The following is a 16,942-nucleotide window of genomic DNA, read 5'->3' on the forward strand; positions in this document are numbered from 1 at the left end:
AAAAAAAGCTTCTTTTTTTTAAATTCCATCCAAGGGCCATATAAGGTAGTCATCTCATACGCAAACAGATATCTAATAATTCTCTAAGAACCACTGCCCTAAACTGCGGTCTATGGAGCTGCTTCTATTAGTTTCCAAGCAATAATGCTTCCTGATAGTTATACAAGTGTCATGGATTCTTGCAGGATTTCTAGAAGTTCCTTTAACCACTTACAGCTCCAAGCCTCAGAAAATTCTGCACCCCCGATGGTTGCTTCATATTTTGTTGGGTGTTTGTTGTGACTGGGATCAAATTCACAGAAAGAGATAGCAAATACAGAGCAGGAAAAAAATCTTCAAAGTGCTCTGGAGAAATTAAAAGCAGTGGAAAGGGTAAAACAGACGTTAGCGTGAAATAATGCTGGTTTCCAAGGATTAAAAAAAGTGGTACTGTTGAAATCTTTACTGGGCCATACATCACAGACTGGATCTGCTTCTTAGATCGTGTAGTTTTGAATACAAGCCCCATATATCAAATATAATCCAGGCATCACTCAGACGACTAATGTCTGCTGAAGTTTTCCACAATACCATAACCTTCTATAACTGCCCAGGCTAGGAGCTTCACACGCTCTCAAAGGTTCACCCATATATAAGGGGCCCAAGTTTGCAGTCCTCCACATAACATTATACAGAGGTGCATATGTCCAGTTCAATTTTTAAAGACAAAAAATGGGATAATGCTCGTTCCATAATAAATATTTTAAAATGTTATTTGCCTAGTGATTTGAATTGCTAGATCAAATTGTCTCACCAACTGTAGTCAACAGAAGCTGTATCATCAAGCTTTTTAGGATTATGCAATTCTGTTCCTTTTATTGATTCTATTCCATTTTCAACACCGTTAATACAAGAGAGCATAGCATTAGCTAAAGTCAGGATTGTCAGTAAAGTGTTTAATCTTTTGAAGCAGCTTCTACTCAAACTACATGGCTACAAGACATAATCAGTTTTAAATGGATTTTCTCCAGTGAATTACCCAACCTAAAAACCTAAATGCTTGGACTGAGTTCCATGCCTCAGGTTAAACATTGTATTAGTGGCTCTTTCCAGCACAGATTTAAGCCAATATCAATTATCATATTAGTATGTTTCTATAATTGAAGCTTTTTGCCACAAAGGAAAGCCCTCATGCAATTCCTACACATGCAGAAAATCTGGACCTGTTTTCCTGGAGCATGTGATATTTTCTCCATTAAAAGAGAAGGATGACCCTATATATGTGGTTTGAACGATGAACAAAAATGGGAAATATAATTATTGTTTCTGTTTCAGATCACTGAGACACAGGTAATCTTAGAAGTTAGGAGACTTAAAATTTGAAGAAAATAATCCTAGGTTTCTTTAGGACTTATCCTAGCCACAGAGTCCTACAAGAGAGCTAGAAGAGATGAAAAGCACTTTCTGAGAACAAAGCACTGAGAAAGTTGTAGTTTTGCAAAGAACAGATATTTCTAGGAGAGAAACTTATTTTGAGAAAAACAAAATTAGCTGAGACACAAGGTGGATGAGGTAATATCTTTTATTGGACCAATTTCCATTGGTGAGTTGTCTCTCTAATACCCTGGGACCAACATGGCCACAACAACACTGTATACAAAATTAGCTGAAACTGTCACTTTAAAAAAAAAAAAAAAAAAATCAGAACACAAAAAGTAAGGACAGACTTGCACAAGTAAGAACTTGAGTTAAGTTAAGAGTTCTACTTATCAAATCTTATTTTGTTAGGAGTTCTTTAGTTTATAAATATTTACTATATTTGTTCAGTGTTTCAGCAATATGCCTGACCTTACAGTTTTTACCTGCCAATCCCAACCATGAATGAATGTTTAAATTCCCTTGGGACTATAGATTGTGAAGGCACAAACAAAGCTATACTTACTGATATCCATTCAATTTGTTAAAATTTCAATGAACAGTTTTGCAAGGTTGATATAAATGGTGTAACAGCTTTAAATCCTTGCATGAGACTTTAGCCACAAGCTATATTTAAGTACCTTGATGCAGCTGTCTGTATTCAAATATTTAAAATAAGAGTGTTTTTTAAATTGCCTTAAAGATACTACCTTTGCTTATTCTAATTAAGGAAAAACAAGAAGAGAGCGAGGAGAAAGGTAAATAGACCCTTTTCCTCTCCCACGATAATAATCACCTTGTTATGAATGGTAGCCCACAAAGATTCAGTGTACTGAAAAACAGCTGTGAATTATAACCACTTCACTCCCTCAGAGGGAGCCCTTTGTGACCGCAAACAAACTAACTCAGGCCGTCAACCCTTCTTACCCTGCATCACAGCCATCACACAGCAGCAGGCGGTCTTCTCTGTCACTTCTGCCACACACCTCACAAAAGGTTGGATCATCCTCCCCGCTATCACCATCCTGAGCTTTTGTATTCTCAACAGGAATCTAAACAAGAGAGTTTCACATTTTAAGTAGAAGCTTCTATTCTTTTTATCCACCCTGTTACATCAGCAACAATAGTAGTTCACTGCTACAGTGACCGCCTGTTCTACCCTAACAGAACCTCCATTTTATTAAAAGTATCTAGAACATGATCATTTATGAGGTAAGTGCTACAACTTCCATCATCCATCTTCCTTATTTGTAGTAGGTTTGACTGGATATCATCAGCAATAGAAAATTGCCATTTAAATCAATAAGTTAGGTCAAAATTCTGACTAAGATGGAGATGAGAAAGGCCCAAGAGGTGTATAACTAAGAAAATTTCAGATTTAGATGCTTCTGACTTCCTTGACATTAGTGGGATGCCACAAAGAAACACCCCTAGTAGTTATGAAAGTAGCACTATGAGTTGATTATTTCAAATTAACTTCACAGAAACAGATATGATTAAAATAAATAGGAAACATGGTAGTAACACAGTAGAAATACATAAACTATCTTATGATAAGATGCCACCAGATCCCCAGAATTCTAAAAGAGGTTGTGTCTTCAAGACGGACAGTATGCTGATTAACATGTTAAAGAAAAATGGACAATGCTAACTCATCAAGACCACAGATTATTAGAAGTTATCAATACATTGAAGCTCTGGTGCTAGGAATTGAGACTCCAATATCTGATCCGTCATCTCCTTTTGAACATCTATTTACCAGTACAAAACAGTGCTAATGAGAGGATGCCTTATCTCTCCACATACATTTAACCAGGGTTTACTCCGATTTATATTACAGCAACATGCACACAGTTCTAGGCACTTTCTACTTAGACAAAGATGGTCTCTGCCTAAAAGAGTTTACAATTTAATTCCTATTTTAAAAAATAGGTAGTTATGAAAGTTAAACATACTATATTCCCATTCCTTCTGACTTAAATAAGGCACCACACTTTGTGATGTACCATGAGTAGTATAGATATAGATAGATTTTAAAAAGCTAAACACAAACTTTCCTGAAAAAGTGATCAAATTAGGATAGAGGTAATCCGTATAATAACTGAATATTAAATAAATTGTATGAGAGAAACAAATCTCTGGATAAGTATTTTCTGGTTACATTGACTTTAGTTTTTTGAAGGTTAGTAGACGGCCTACCTTTTTTAAGATTCCACCACCGAATCGCACCCGAATGCAAATATATTTAAAGAGGATTCGATCCACTGGACAGGAATTGGCATTCTAGAAAGAAAAACAACAAAATTTAGTACCTGTCCCATCAGCAAGGGTCATAAGCAGAGTTCTCAACTCAAATCAGTTTTAAAAGGGCTGTTTTCAATTACCAAGAGTCTGTGGAGCAGAAGCACTTTGTCATCTTGCCATCATTGCTCTCGATTAAATCTCAAGAAATCTCAAGAATCTTAGGAAAATGGATTTGAATATTCCAGCTACTTGCTGATTTCCTTACCACAACTCAATAGATCTTTACTAAGATATTACTGCAGGCTGATCAGAAGACAGACAGGTGTGAAAGCTTAACACACTATCTTGGATAAAAGAACAAGAACAGAGAAAAAGGACGTACTTTAGACCACTCCACTATACAGTCCAAGCAGAAGTAATGGGCACAGCTCTCAGGAGTTCCAACAGCCTGATTCCTAAAGGTGTTGAGGCAGATGGGGCAGTTTTCAGCATCATCATCAGAAGAAATGTCCCCTCCATTTGTCTGTAGCGTTGTTTTCGGAGAAACGGTTGTTTCCCCAACAGCAGATTCCATTTCTTCCTCTTCAGCATAGTCATCATCTTCCTCCTCATCTTCAGAATCTTGAGAATCAGAAAAAAAATAGCTTTAATGTACTGCAGGGCTGCAGCGTGGGAAAATACTAAACCAGAAAGAATCCTGATCGAGCGGATGCTTTTGGGAGGGAAGGGTAAGCACAATCCTTTTATCACAAGCTACCCTGATTTTTCTCCCTCTTTTTCCCCTCCACTTTATTAAGCACTAGATATTCCTTTAAAAAAAAAAAAAAAAAAAGGATGCTCTTTAAATCTGTTGGTAATCAGAGTTGTGATTAGTCTGGCAGAAGATTAAAAGGAGAGACAACAAAATAAGTATATCTCTGGTGGTGGTGAAATAGTATAAATCAGGTTGGTGCCATTTCTGCATAATTTTCAAAACAAGTATTCATTCACTTTTTCATAGGAGCTGTAGAGGGTATAGAGCACAGCCAGATATTCCCAATCATTCCAGAATAGGAGCAAGATTTTTCTGAAGCGACTAGTGATTTTGGGTGTCCCACCAGAGACATTAAAGTCTCGTTAAAATGCAGAGCCACTCACCCTCCAAAAAAAAAAAAAAAAAAAAGAAAAGCATGGGGTCTGTGACAGTGTACCCCATAAGGCTTTATGGGGAGGGGGTGCTTATAAATGTATGACATAACTGGAATATGTTTTGTGCTGCCTGTGCCAGGTAACATATCTCCGTAAAGGTTATGGTCTACTATATCTATTCATCCTATTTGTACATTATATATATATATATATATATATATCATTTTCTACTTGAGGTTAAGAATATGGGCTGTATGCTTGCTTGGTTTCTAAGTAAGCTTTGGGAGGCATTTGGTCAGCTTCTTTAGGAAGGAATTCGCCAGGTTAAGTACCTGATCAGGAAACACTTGGAAAACAATGCATCTTGGAATGCTCCAATCCACATGAGAAGTTTTCCTGGAGACATACAAGATACCATGTGGACAATGGCGTCGGCCTGTAAAGACTGAGTCATGCAGGGGCATGTGACTTGCCCAGGTGACTCCAAAACTCCATCTTGGAGCTGGACTTTGCATAGGAGGAAGGAAGGGGGTCCCCACTCACAAGAGTCTATTTAAACCCGTGGGAGACCCCTCCATTTTGTCTTCAGCTGGCTAAAGAAGGAGCCTCTCCACGCCCCCCAGGATACTTGAAGGAGACTGAAACAAAAGACAGTAACTACAGGGGGTGTGAGTGATTGCTGGACCCAGGCTAAAAGGAGATTAGCCTGTAAAAGGGAGCACTCTGGAACTGGTGAGGAAATTATCTGTATTCAGTTTGATTAGGCATAGACTTGCGCATTTTATTTTATTTTGCTTGGTGACTTTCTTCTGTCTGTTACTACTTGAAACCACTTAAATCCTACTGTCTGTATTTAATAAAATCACTTTTTATTTAGTAATTTACTCAGAGTACGTATTAATACCTGGGGGAGCAAACAACTGTGCATATCTCTCTATCAGTGTTATAGAGGGCGAACAATTTAAGAGTAAAACGGATTTATCTGGGTTTAGACCCCATTGAGAGTTGGGCATCTGAGTGCTAAAGACAAGCACACTTCTGTGAGCTGTTTTCAGGTAAACCTGCAGCTTTGGGGCAAGTTATTCAGACCCTGGGTCTGTGTTGGAGCCGACGGGTGTGTCTGGTTCAGCAAGACAGGGCGCTGGAGTCCTGAGCTGGCAAGGAAAACAGAAGCAGGGGTAGTCTTTGCACATCGGGTGGCAGCTCCCAAGGGGGTTTCTATGATCCAACCCATCACAGGGTCTTCACCCTCCATAACATCATTTTGCCAACAAGCAAGTTACATTTGAATAGAAATTAAAAATGAATTGGGAAAAAACACAACACTTTTGAATAATTAGCAGGTGCTAATACTACAGTATTACTAACATACTATGGTGATAAGTGTCATAGAATATTTAATAAATAAAAAACATCTATTTATATGGCATGTGTAAGAGGGTCTCAAGTCCATTTCTTATCAAGATGCAGTTGAAGGAAGGGAAACAGTCACTAAATTCTACTTTATTATCTTAAATATGAGCATTTTAGCCAAACACAAGGACCAAAAATGTTTAGACTCCTCTTTTAAAGAATCATGAAAATAGTTATAAACATTGGATTTACATTTTGTTGCTACTTTTTGGAAGGAAAGCTATAACCCCAGTTTCTCTCTTCCAGCCATCAAAAACATTTGAAGCAAACAAACACACACAAACATGTTTAACAGACTCACCCTCTAAATCTTCATCTTCACCTTCTTCCTCATCCTCCTCACCCCCATCTTCATCAGTGCCATCTTCTTCCTCACTTCCTGTATCGTCTTCTGAATCCCCACTATTTCCATCGTTGCTTTCTTTTAAAATGACAAAAGGGAAAACATTAATTGCATCTACTTTGCACATGACCCTTCAATAAGCATATACTGCAAATAAAAAGTATGTGGGATAGCCAAGCACGTATCAGAAATCCTGCTGCGGGCAAATCCATATAGAAGCTGAAACAACAGATTTACAAGGTGCTTTTTGCAGCACTTTTTTGAGTACCATTTATTATCAAGCTGTGATGGCACTGTTCAGCGTTTAATTAGCTAGTAGTGTGAAGAAGCCAACAGCAGGAGGCACAGAACTTATGAGATGGCACAAAGATTTAAGTCTTTTCTCCCTCATAACAGATATTTATCTATAAATACTACTTATTTGGATAGGCAAACACTGTTTAAAACCTAAAACAGGAAGTATACAAGTACAGAGAGTGGTTTGAGATACCTGCTTCACTTAGGAGCACTAAATTTGATCTTTTGCCTTTGCCTAGTGCAGCATTCTTGTTTATCAGTTCGTCCTGACTGTCATCATCCATTGCAGGGCATTGGGAATCAGCTCCCTGAAAAAAAAGAAGAAGATTCAAGTAAAACACAAGTTCCAAAAAGTTTGACAGCTCACTGTTTGAATAAGCATAATAATTTTTTTTGCTCAGCACACAATGAGAAACAGTGAATCTAGAGAGGTATATACATTGTAGACCATGTTTGATAAAATGCATATCATGCTTGAGTGATTTGCATTTTGGCTTTTTCACTTAAAATGTTTAACTTGTTCCAATTTTCAGAGAGACACATTATGGGTCAGAAGAATGTAAAATTTGTTCCCAAATTTGTAGTTAAATTTTTCAATCCTGCACCTGACATCCCTCTTGCTGAGAAGTGGCATTTCTGACAGCACCATAGGATCCCAATATAAGACTAATATTAAAGCAAAATATTGAACACTTCAATTGTTACTCCTTAAAAACAATTTTTCTTTGATTATTTATCACTTATGTAAGCTGGAAATTGGCTTTACACTGGGCTTCCAAACTAGTAACTTACTTAAAGTGGCCACGCCCACTAGACTCAAGGATACAAAATGTAATTAGAAACTTTGTTTTTCAATTCATTTCAGATGATCCCCAGAGAACCATATTTTGTCAAGTAAAGTTTTAGAATGTTGTGATGAGCTAAATAGATGCAGCTTTTTCTCAAGGTTGGTTTACACTTACAATTCAAAATTTCTTCGTTTGGACCAGCGAGAACAAAAACAGTGAAAAGAGAGTATCCCATGTTATATCCAAGAGCCACATCTGTAAAGGATTTTTTGCTTCCTTGGTTGTTAAAAGTTCAGAGTGGCAAGAAGTCAATTTGCGAATGTCAAGGACACTGAGTGGACCATTTATAGAGGAACTTACAGATATCAGAGTCTACAGCTCACTGTATCCTTTGAAGGGAACCCAATCCTTGTACACGAGTACATAAATTCCAATTCTCAGCAGCATTCAAGGACTAATTGAAAAGAATCTATTAAAGTACCAAAGCACAATCTCAATATTTGTTCCAAGTCAAAAAACCAGGCAAAAGAACATTGTGTTTCAGACAGTCTAAATAAGTCTTTTCCTTGCACAGCTCCATAATGAGGTGTAACAAACAAACAAAACAAAAAAACCACAGATCCCATGACCAATCTTTCAAAGAAACAAGGAGACATGGTTTAGTGCACATTAATGTAACTAAAATTAATTGTTGTGGGTCAGTAGAGGCTGGTAATAAACTGACAAACGCTGAGTGATGTGCCATGATCCAAATCCATAATTAATGACAATCAAGCCATTGCTTTTACTCCACATGCTACTAATACAAACTAAGAAACAAAGATTACTGTGCAATTAAATATGTTAATCTCTGGCTTGCTTACAGAAATCTTGTTTAAAAAGACATGTGTTTTATGTCAGGATTCCTAGAGGCTTTCTTCAGAGAAGGGATATAGACATTCTCTTATGAATGTGATAATGAGGTTCTAATTAGTTGCCTCATTCTCCCTCCCTTCCACCTTCACACTGCATATAATAGATCTAAAATAAGCTCTGAAACACCTTATCACTGTATGTTTTATGCAAATGCTCATGATGTGCCCTGAATTACACATCTTCACTCAGGCCTTGGCTACACTGGCGCTGTACAGCGCTGCAACTTGCTGCGCTCAGGGGTGTGAAAACACACACACACACACACACACACACACACACACCCTGCGCGAGCGCAGCGCTGTAAAGCGCCAGTGTAATCAGCACCTGCAGCGCTGCACACTCGCTCACAGCGCTGCAAGCTACTCCCCTCGGAGAAGTGGAGCTCTCACAGCGCTGGCGGCGCGACTACACTCGGCAGCGCTGTGAATCCCCAAGTGTAGCCAAGGCCTCAGTCATTTCCTTTTGAAGCCATGTAGCATAACCCTGCACTAAATTAACTGCCTTAAAAATGCAGGTTTCACTAACCCATAAGACTAAACTGTAAAAGCACTCTTTAATGTTAAGTGAAAAAAGCAAAAAGTGTATCCTCAGTCAAAAGTTCCATTGACTTCAATGGGAATCTATCCTGGGTACAGGGTTAAGCTTCTAGCTGACTTAGTAACAGGAGTGATTAAAAAACATTTACATTTGATGAAGACTGAATCACTTTCAGCTAAAGTCGATCACAATGTGATGTAACTGAAAGGATAAGAAGCACCTTAAATCTGCTAGTTTCCATTATCAGTTTTTCAAGTTTCAGCAGTGCATATTTATGTATTTAAAATGAGTCAACTCCATTATATAAAATATAATTAAATGCTACACTAGTTGCACTAACTATACAACCATAATATTGTGGTAAAGTTGGAAAATTCCAAAGCCAAGTTTCTTAGAGCAACTTTAGTCAGGCTACATTGCTGAGGTGGTTAAATTTTTTTAGAAATTCTTATTAAATTTATAGAGTACAACTTGGTATTTAGTTAATATTTCTATTATTGTTACATGTATCATCACAAAATACACAGGACGAGCAATGTGACCAAGTTCACATCACTGTAAGAACCTTAATATTTGTACTTCCTGACCTTTTATTTTAATTTTCCATCTTAATGTTGCACCAACATAGATTGGGTGTATTTTCCTCTTTGTCTGTTGACTGTTATCATCCACATTCACCCTTTTACACAATTTCCAAACTATCAGAGGTCCAAAATTTTAAAGAAAAAGTGAAAGTCACGGAATCCATAGCTAAAATTCAGCTTTATCATGAAGTTCACCTTCTCTCCTTTCCCCACTCTCTTTACAGCATAAGCTTCCATCCTTTCATTACACTAATTGAATCTATTTCCCCAAGTTAAAGTATCCTCACACCTTTGTGTCAACTGTCCGAAATGGGCCATCTTGATCATCACTTCAAAAGTTTTTCTCCCCTGCTGATAATAGCTTCTCCTAATTAATTAGCCTCTTACAGTTGGCATGCCTACTTCCACCTTTTCATGTTCTCTGTGTGTATAATATCTTCTTACTGTATGTTCCATTCTATGCATCCGATGAAGTAGGCTGTAGCCCACAAAAGCTTATGCTCAAATAAATTTGTTAGTCGCTAAGGTGCCACAAGTACTCCTGTTCTTTTTGCATCTTTTCTCTGTCCCACGGCTTACAAATGAACTTGAATATCCTCATGAAGCTTTTACAATATATATATATCAGACAAGAAGTGAACTGGAAGAGTAAGAATCAGACATTTAGTGATAGTTCTAAGGAATGGTCAAGTAGATGTCTTCATGATTTCAAATGTACATGTATTCATTCATTCTGTTGCTTTGGAATGACATAACCACTAGTACTATCTAATTTGTATAATATTTTTGCTCTTCTTCTCCAATGAAAGGTATCCATGAAGTACAAATGCAGCACAAATTAGCCACTGTTACTCCAAAAACCTAGCTGATATAACTGATGACAGTTATGACCCAGGCCCCGTTCTGCATTTGCCACATACAGTACTCAGAACACTCAATTAAGTTAATGGGAAGTTTGCATGCATAAAGAACACAAAATCAAGCCCCACAGAAGAAAACTTCACATAGGCGTTTGCTCCATGAGAAATTTGGATAGAGAAGGGGGAAGACACAGCCTTTGCAAATAGAAGGTGACAAACTGAAGCTAAAATAGATTCTAGTTTCTAAAGAAAGCAAACAAAAAACAAAATCATACTCGATAGTTGCCCTTTAACAGAAAAACTGATGACGACTCAATGCCTTTAAGAAGCAGTATATTCTCAATGGCTCAAGCCCATTGTTTCTGGAATTCAGTCCCACTGAGCCTGAGACGAGCCACTTTTAGAGCAAGATGATCTTTTTTTAAGTCACCAGATCTGGAGTATATCATTTGTGCATTTACATATGTTAGCCTTTCACAACTGGAGATGTGGGTGCAAATTTGGTTTGGGCCACCAGTGAAGACTAATTTAACATTGTCCAGACCCTCAAAATTAAATATGCCGCCAGAAATAATGGTCTCTTTTCTGGGAAGCAGCCATACTGCAATACCACACTCGCAGGTTATGGCGGAGAGGCACTAGCAGACTTTGTGGAGTAAGGCAGAAGCTGGGGAAGCTTAGTCAGAGCCCTCAGCATCCATCCATCCATCCACCACCACAGCAAACCCAAAGAGCCTTCACAGCCTCCTGATAGTCACCTAACTCTCACACTCGCACTCTGAACATTGTTTTCTGCTTCCGTGTGTCTTGCCATTAGGTGTTGGTCCACTTGCATCCTGTCCACCTCCTCAGTTATTCAATCTCACTACACCTGTTCATTGTGCCTTATCATCCTCCCCTTCTCCCACTATGAATTCCCTCCCTCTTTACCTAGTCCCATCATACTCTCCCAACCCCTTCCCACCATTCTTCCCCCTTACCTTCAATCCCAACAAATGTCTCATCCAAAAAATTAAAGCTAAGAGAGGGAAGGGTGTTACTATTCACTTCAAATTCATAAAAAATGTTGTGCATATAGTTTACGCACCATTCACAGAACTTGAATACACATCTTATGTACAGCAATTTAAGATAAGCCCTGGAAATAATCTCCCCCCCCCCAAAAAAAAAACATTAAAATATCTGTAAAAAAATAAAAAAAAGATGAGCTCTGCAACATCTTAATAAAACATTTATATATAAAACAATAAGTAAATGCCAGTTGCCCAGATCACTGCTTGTACGTTGATCCTTTCCCTCACTCGTCTACTGTCTTCATCTTTATAAACGGTGAACTCAGAGCAGAGACTGTCTTCTCTGGGTGAGTGTGCACAGCACAGTGAGAGGTTGACCATAATATACATAATAACCCCATATTTTACTGTGAAAGTTATTTATTAGTCTCAATATGGAAACAGAGTTTTAAATCATTTACATTTAATTATCAAATAGTTAAACGATTTTCAAATTTGTACTTGCAAGAGGTTCTCTGAAGGAACAAAAAATTAAATGTTGAATTAACTTGTTTTGGGGGGAAAGGGGTACAACAGATAATTTTTAAAAAATTACCCAAGACCCTGACATTTTCATAAATCAACATTTTAATCCAACGGCACTGTCATCTTCTTATGTTGGGTACTTTGAGTAGTCTTTAGGCGTACCATTCATTTAAAAAAATGAAAACAGATTTCTTTTAGTCTACTTGCAGAAGCATTCTGGATTACAGAGACTCTCAAGACAAGAAAGCAGAAGTCAGTTAGATTTTCTCATATCTTTGAGGTTTTCAATTCCATTATTTTGATCACTTGTTTTGTTGACAGTAATTGGAAAGATATACACCAGAGAACACCTACAACTAAACTTAAATCTCCTAAAGACTCAGCATGTAACTTCCAGACTTCACTAACCAGGAAATGTCTATTTTATTTGGGTTTCATACTACTGAAATTGTGCAGTTCCCACTTAATGTCGGACATCAGAAAAATCACTGGATGTGATTCAGGCTTCAGAAGCTGCAGTAACTAAAACACACATAAAAGTTATAAAGATCAAACCTCATGAGGTTGAGAAAAAGGCTAGAGATACACAGGTTGACAACCACCATGATATCCTGAATGTAAAGCAACAAGAAGTTAAATTGATTAAAAAAAAGAATAGTCTTAGACACACTAGATAAGCTTTGGGTTAGCAATAACGCAATAATTCCTCTACAGTTTACTGCTATACATTTCACATACATTATATGTCATGTTGGAATTTGCAACAAAACTTTAGAACCAGCACAATAAGTCTAAATCTTTATTCCAGGCAGCCCACATATTAGGAATTAGAACCACTCAACCAAAGCCTTTACTATATTTTAAATAACTGTAAGGAATGATGCAGAACAACATAATCAACTTCCTATAGTCCCAGAACCCATAACTGCAAAAAATGTGACACCTCTTCCCGCAAAATGAGGAATCTAAGACTATTTCAGATCTCTCCATAAACATCTGACTTGGGTTTTAATATCTGGCCTAAAGAGGCTTCCAGTGACAGAAAGAACAGGAGTACTTGTGGCCCCTTAGAGACTAATAAATTTATTTGAGCATAAGCTTTCGTGGGCTACATCCCACTTCTTCGCCATCTTTCAGCATGAGAAAAGGCAATCAGTGCATGTATCACAAGACTTGAATCTTGACTAAAGATTGCAGTCTCAGTATTGTTTAGTGTGAGATCTAAGGGCTCCCATTCTTCTGATGAGTATTAGATGCTCTAATAGGCCAAAGCAGCTAAATCAGAGTAGTAATAATAAACGGATCTCAAACTATTACAGGAACTCAGAGAGCCAGAAAGCCACAGTTAAACTTAACTTGCATGGGGTTAGATAGCATGGGGGGCAGGAGTGGAGGTCTGCAACTTCCTAATTTACCACTCCCTGGCCTACAGTGGCTTTCACTAGATAACCCACTGACACTTCTGAGGTGAAAGACCAGCATGTTACAGCCCTGGCTGAGTGTCCCCTTGTGATCCATCATCAGGCTGCTGTACTGGACCCAATCCTTTGATCCCATGTGCTTTTAAACATACTGGGTCCTCCAAGCTGTGTCCAGACAGCTGTCTCTCTTAGTCTGGCCCTTTCAGGCCCACCGCCAGGATACAGACTCCATCCCTTCTTGGATGTGGGACCCAACAGTCCAGCTGCCTTGAGCCCCAGAACCAGTGCTAGCCCCTCAAATCTGCCCAGTATCTTATGCATGCCTAGGGTGACCAGATGTCCCGATTTTATCAGGACTGTCCTGATATTTACTTCATTGTCCCACATCCCGACTGACGTTCAGTCGGAACGCGAATTGTCCAGTTATTTTGTCTCCACAGGCGGAGCCCGGAGGGGGCTTGCGCCCCCCCCCCGACTCTGCCCCCTTCCTCCCCCATTGGATCCCTCCCCAAATCCCCACCCCCTCACTGCCCCATTGGATCCCTCCCCAAATCCCCATCCTGGGGGGAGGAGGCAAAGGCTTTGGCCTCGGGGCTGGGGAAGGGGTGGGGGATGCTGGCTGCAGCTCCGCCACCCGTGCCCCAGCCAAGCAGTCCCGTGCCCCACCAGGCGCTTTGCAAAGGGTGGCAGAGTCGGGCTCCGTGGGGGGCTGGGTGCCGGATTGTCAGTACCCTTGCCCAGCCCGTGTTTGTGAAGCCAGCTCCGCGGCAGCCAGCCCTGAGCGCCTCCCTTCCTGCTGCCCCGGGAGCGCTGCGCCGCACAGTTGTTTGGCTGCTCCCGCAGCTGTGCTGCTCGGGCGAGCAAGGGGGTGTGTTGGCGCCGGGTGCCAGGCACACGCACACCTCTGCCTGACACGCAGCGAGGGAGAGGCGGAGGAAGGGGAATGCGGGGTGCTCAGGGGAGGGGGCGGAGACTTTGGGGAATAGGGTTACCATACGTCCGTTTTTTTCCGGACATGTCCGGCTTTTCGGCAATCAAACCCCCGTCCGGGGGGAACTGCCAAAAAGCTGAACGTGTCCGGGAAAATGCCGGCCGGGCACTTCCCCTCCCGCGGCTGCTCTGCTCCTCCCCTGACTCTTCGGCTCTGTTTAAGAGCCGAGCGCTACGGGCTTTGGGCAGCCCCCGTGCCTCCGGACCCTGCGCTGCAGGAGCCCGGGAGGGGAAGTGCCCGGCCGGGGGCGCAAGGTCCGGAGGCATAGGGGCTGCCCAAAGCCCAAGCGCTACTGGCTTCATGGTTTGCCGGGCAGCCTCCAGACCCTGCGCCCCCGGCTGGGCGCTTCCCCTCCCGGGCTCCAGCTGCGCTGGGGAAGTGCCGGCCGGGGGCGCAGGGTCTGGGGGCTGCCCAGCAAACCGTGAAGCTGGTAGTGCTCGGGCAGCCCTTTTCGCGTGGCTGGGAGTGGGAAGGAGGAGGGGGCGGAGTTAGGGCAGGGAAGGGGCGGGGCTGGGTAAATGGGCGGGGCCAGGGCCCTGTGGAGGGTCCTCCTTTTCTATTTGTTAAAGATGGTAACCCTATTGGGGAAGGGACGGAATTGGGCCGGGGAAGGGGTGGAGTTGGAGTGGGGGAAGGGGCGGGGCCAGGGCCCCAGCCCCGTGGAGTGTCCTCTTTTTGCAGTATTGAAATATGGTAACCCTAGTTAAAGATAAAGATCATGAAAATTGACTGTATCTTTGTATTCGCCTGGTTATCACTAAAGCAAAAATTTGGTATTTTGTGTCTCATTTTTTAAGTAAAGTTTAGTTGTTAATTTAAAAAAAATAAGTTTAGTTAAGTTTTAGTTTCTTTAGTTTGATGAATAAAAATAACATCCTTTATGATTGAGTATTCAAAAACTGTTCGCCTTTAAAAAAAAAAAAATTCCCTGGGTGCACACCCTAATGAAATGTGATGCGCACGCCTATGGTCTTTTACATCCAGTTTTATTGCTAAATTATAAAATTGTACTTCAGAGGACATTAGAAACACAGATCAAGCCACACAGTGCCCATATCAATGAAGTAAGCAGTTTGTGATGGTCCATACTTTGTGACACATTACTAATGTGAACATTCTCTGCCTAAGGGCTCGATGCTGCATTTGCTACAAGAAGATAGCTTTTTTAATAATCTTGTAAAAGGTTTAGTAAGAGACACCCAGAAGTTACAGCTCTGAGCTTTTAAAACCCGAACCCATCTTGCTGGGTGGGTCTGGCAGCAACCAGACCGCCAGGCTTTGATCTGACAGAACTGCATTCCCGCCCCAAGTCACACTGGGGAAACGGCCCCTGACACACATTCATTTAGTAGGAAAACAGTGTTACTGAAATGTAACCTCCAGCACCTCAGTCACGGTCTCAAAGGCCTGTTGCTACCGATTATATAAGCGGAGCTGGCGAGAGCTGGGACGCCGCCACCCTGAGCTAGCGAGGCAGCGGGGCATATGCTGCGGAGCTGCCTGGTGGTGGAGTCGCCTGCCCGCGCGGAGGCCAGCTGGTGGGTGCGGAGAAGCGAGGTTGTCTGCGGCCAAGTAAAACGAGTGGCCAGGACAAGCCCCGCAGCAAACACACGCCGAACTCCCAACTAACCCCGCCCGCCGCCCGCCAGGCACCGGAGCCCGAGCGCGGCTAGCAGCCTCCCCCGCCCCCCGCTCCCCGCTCCCCGCGCGCAAGATTCTTAGGGCGGGCAGCCGCGGAGCTCTGGGGGGGGGGGGGGGGGGGGCTCCGCTCCCGGCCTCAGCGACTCACCCCCGGAGAAAACCCAGCGCCGCCGTCGGGGCCTCACTCCGCGAACGCGCCGCCGCTGCGCTGCCCAGCTGACAAGGAACCGGGAGAAGTGGGCGGGGGGAGAGACTAGGCCGGGACACTGGGGGGGCGGGGGGCCGCAACGCCGCTGGGATTCCCACCCGGAACCAGGCTCGCAACACTTCCGGGTCACGCAGCGAGCCGCGCTCCCCCAAAGGGAGGGGACACAAGCTGCTGGGTCGAACCATTGCGTCTACGATGGGGGTGGGGATGGGGAGTGCAAAGTAGCGGATCGAACCATTGGGGTGGAGGAGTGAGTGCAGGCTGTCGGGCTGAACCATTGGGTGACTGTAACGGGGGGAGGGTGGATCTCTGCCCTGCCTGGGCTATGCACACGGGGGTTAGGTTGTATTTTGCATGTACAAATTTAGGGCAGCTCAGTAGCTGCCGAGGAGCATTCCTCCCAGTTAGCGGGAAGGGATGGTTTCCCCCATAGCGCAGGCTGCCATGTGGGGGGCACACACCAATCACCCCGCCCAGGCACTGGCCCCAGCAAATACTGGTGGGCAGGGGAGCCTCTTACACAGGTTTTGTTTGTCCCCCTAGGAGCCAGCCACCAACACCTCACCGGCACTGCCCCTATCCTCAGTACACAGCCCACAGAGACTGCCCTGGGCATGCCGTGTGCCTCGCTGCCAGCAT

The 16,942-nt window shown here is 42.1% G+C and overlaps 1 protein-coding gene across 1 annotated transcript in view; it reads right to left on the reverse strand.

Annotated features, from left to right (window-relative positions):
- Window positions 1-16,379, reverse strand: part of PHRF1 (PHD and ring finger domains 1) — a 42,835-nt gene extending 26,456 nt beyond the window's left edge. Inside the window, exons 1-6 of the mRNA XM_054026960.1 lie at window positions 16,244-16,379; window positions 7,014-7,128; window positions 6,482-6,601; window positions 4,022-4,260; window positions 3,595-3,678; window positions 2,323-2,447 (exon numbers count right to left, since the gene is read on the reverse strand). Of these exons, the coding sequence (XP_053882935.1) occupies window positions 2,323-2,447; window positions 3,595-3,678; window positions 4,022-4,260; window positions 6,482-6,601; window positions 7,014-7,104 (659 nt within the window). The 5' untranslated portion in view covers window positions 7,105-7,128; window positions 16,244-16,379. The remainder of the gene's footprint in view (window positions 1-2,322; window positions 2,448-3,594; window positions 3,679-4,021; window positions 4,261-6,481; window positions 6,602-7,013; window positions 7,129-16,243) is intronic.
- Window positions 16,380-16,942: the final 563 nt, after the last annotated feature.

This window comes from Malaclemys terrapin, chromosome 4 (genome assembly GCF_027887155.1).
Source record: "Malaclemys terrapin pileata isolate rMalTer1 chromosome 4, rMalTer1.hap1, whole genome shotgun sequence".
In the NCBI taxonomy this organism is placed as follows: Eukaryota; Metazoa; Chordata; order Testudines; family Emydidae; genus Malaclemys; species Malaclemys terrapin.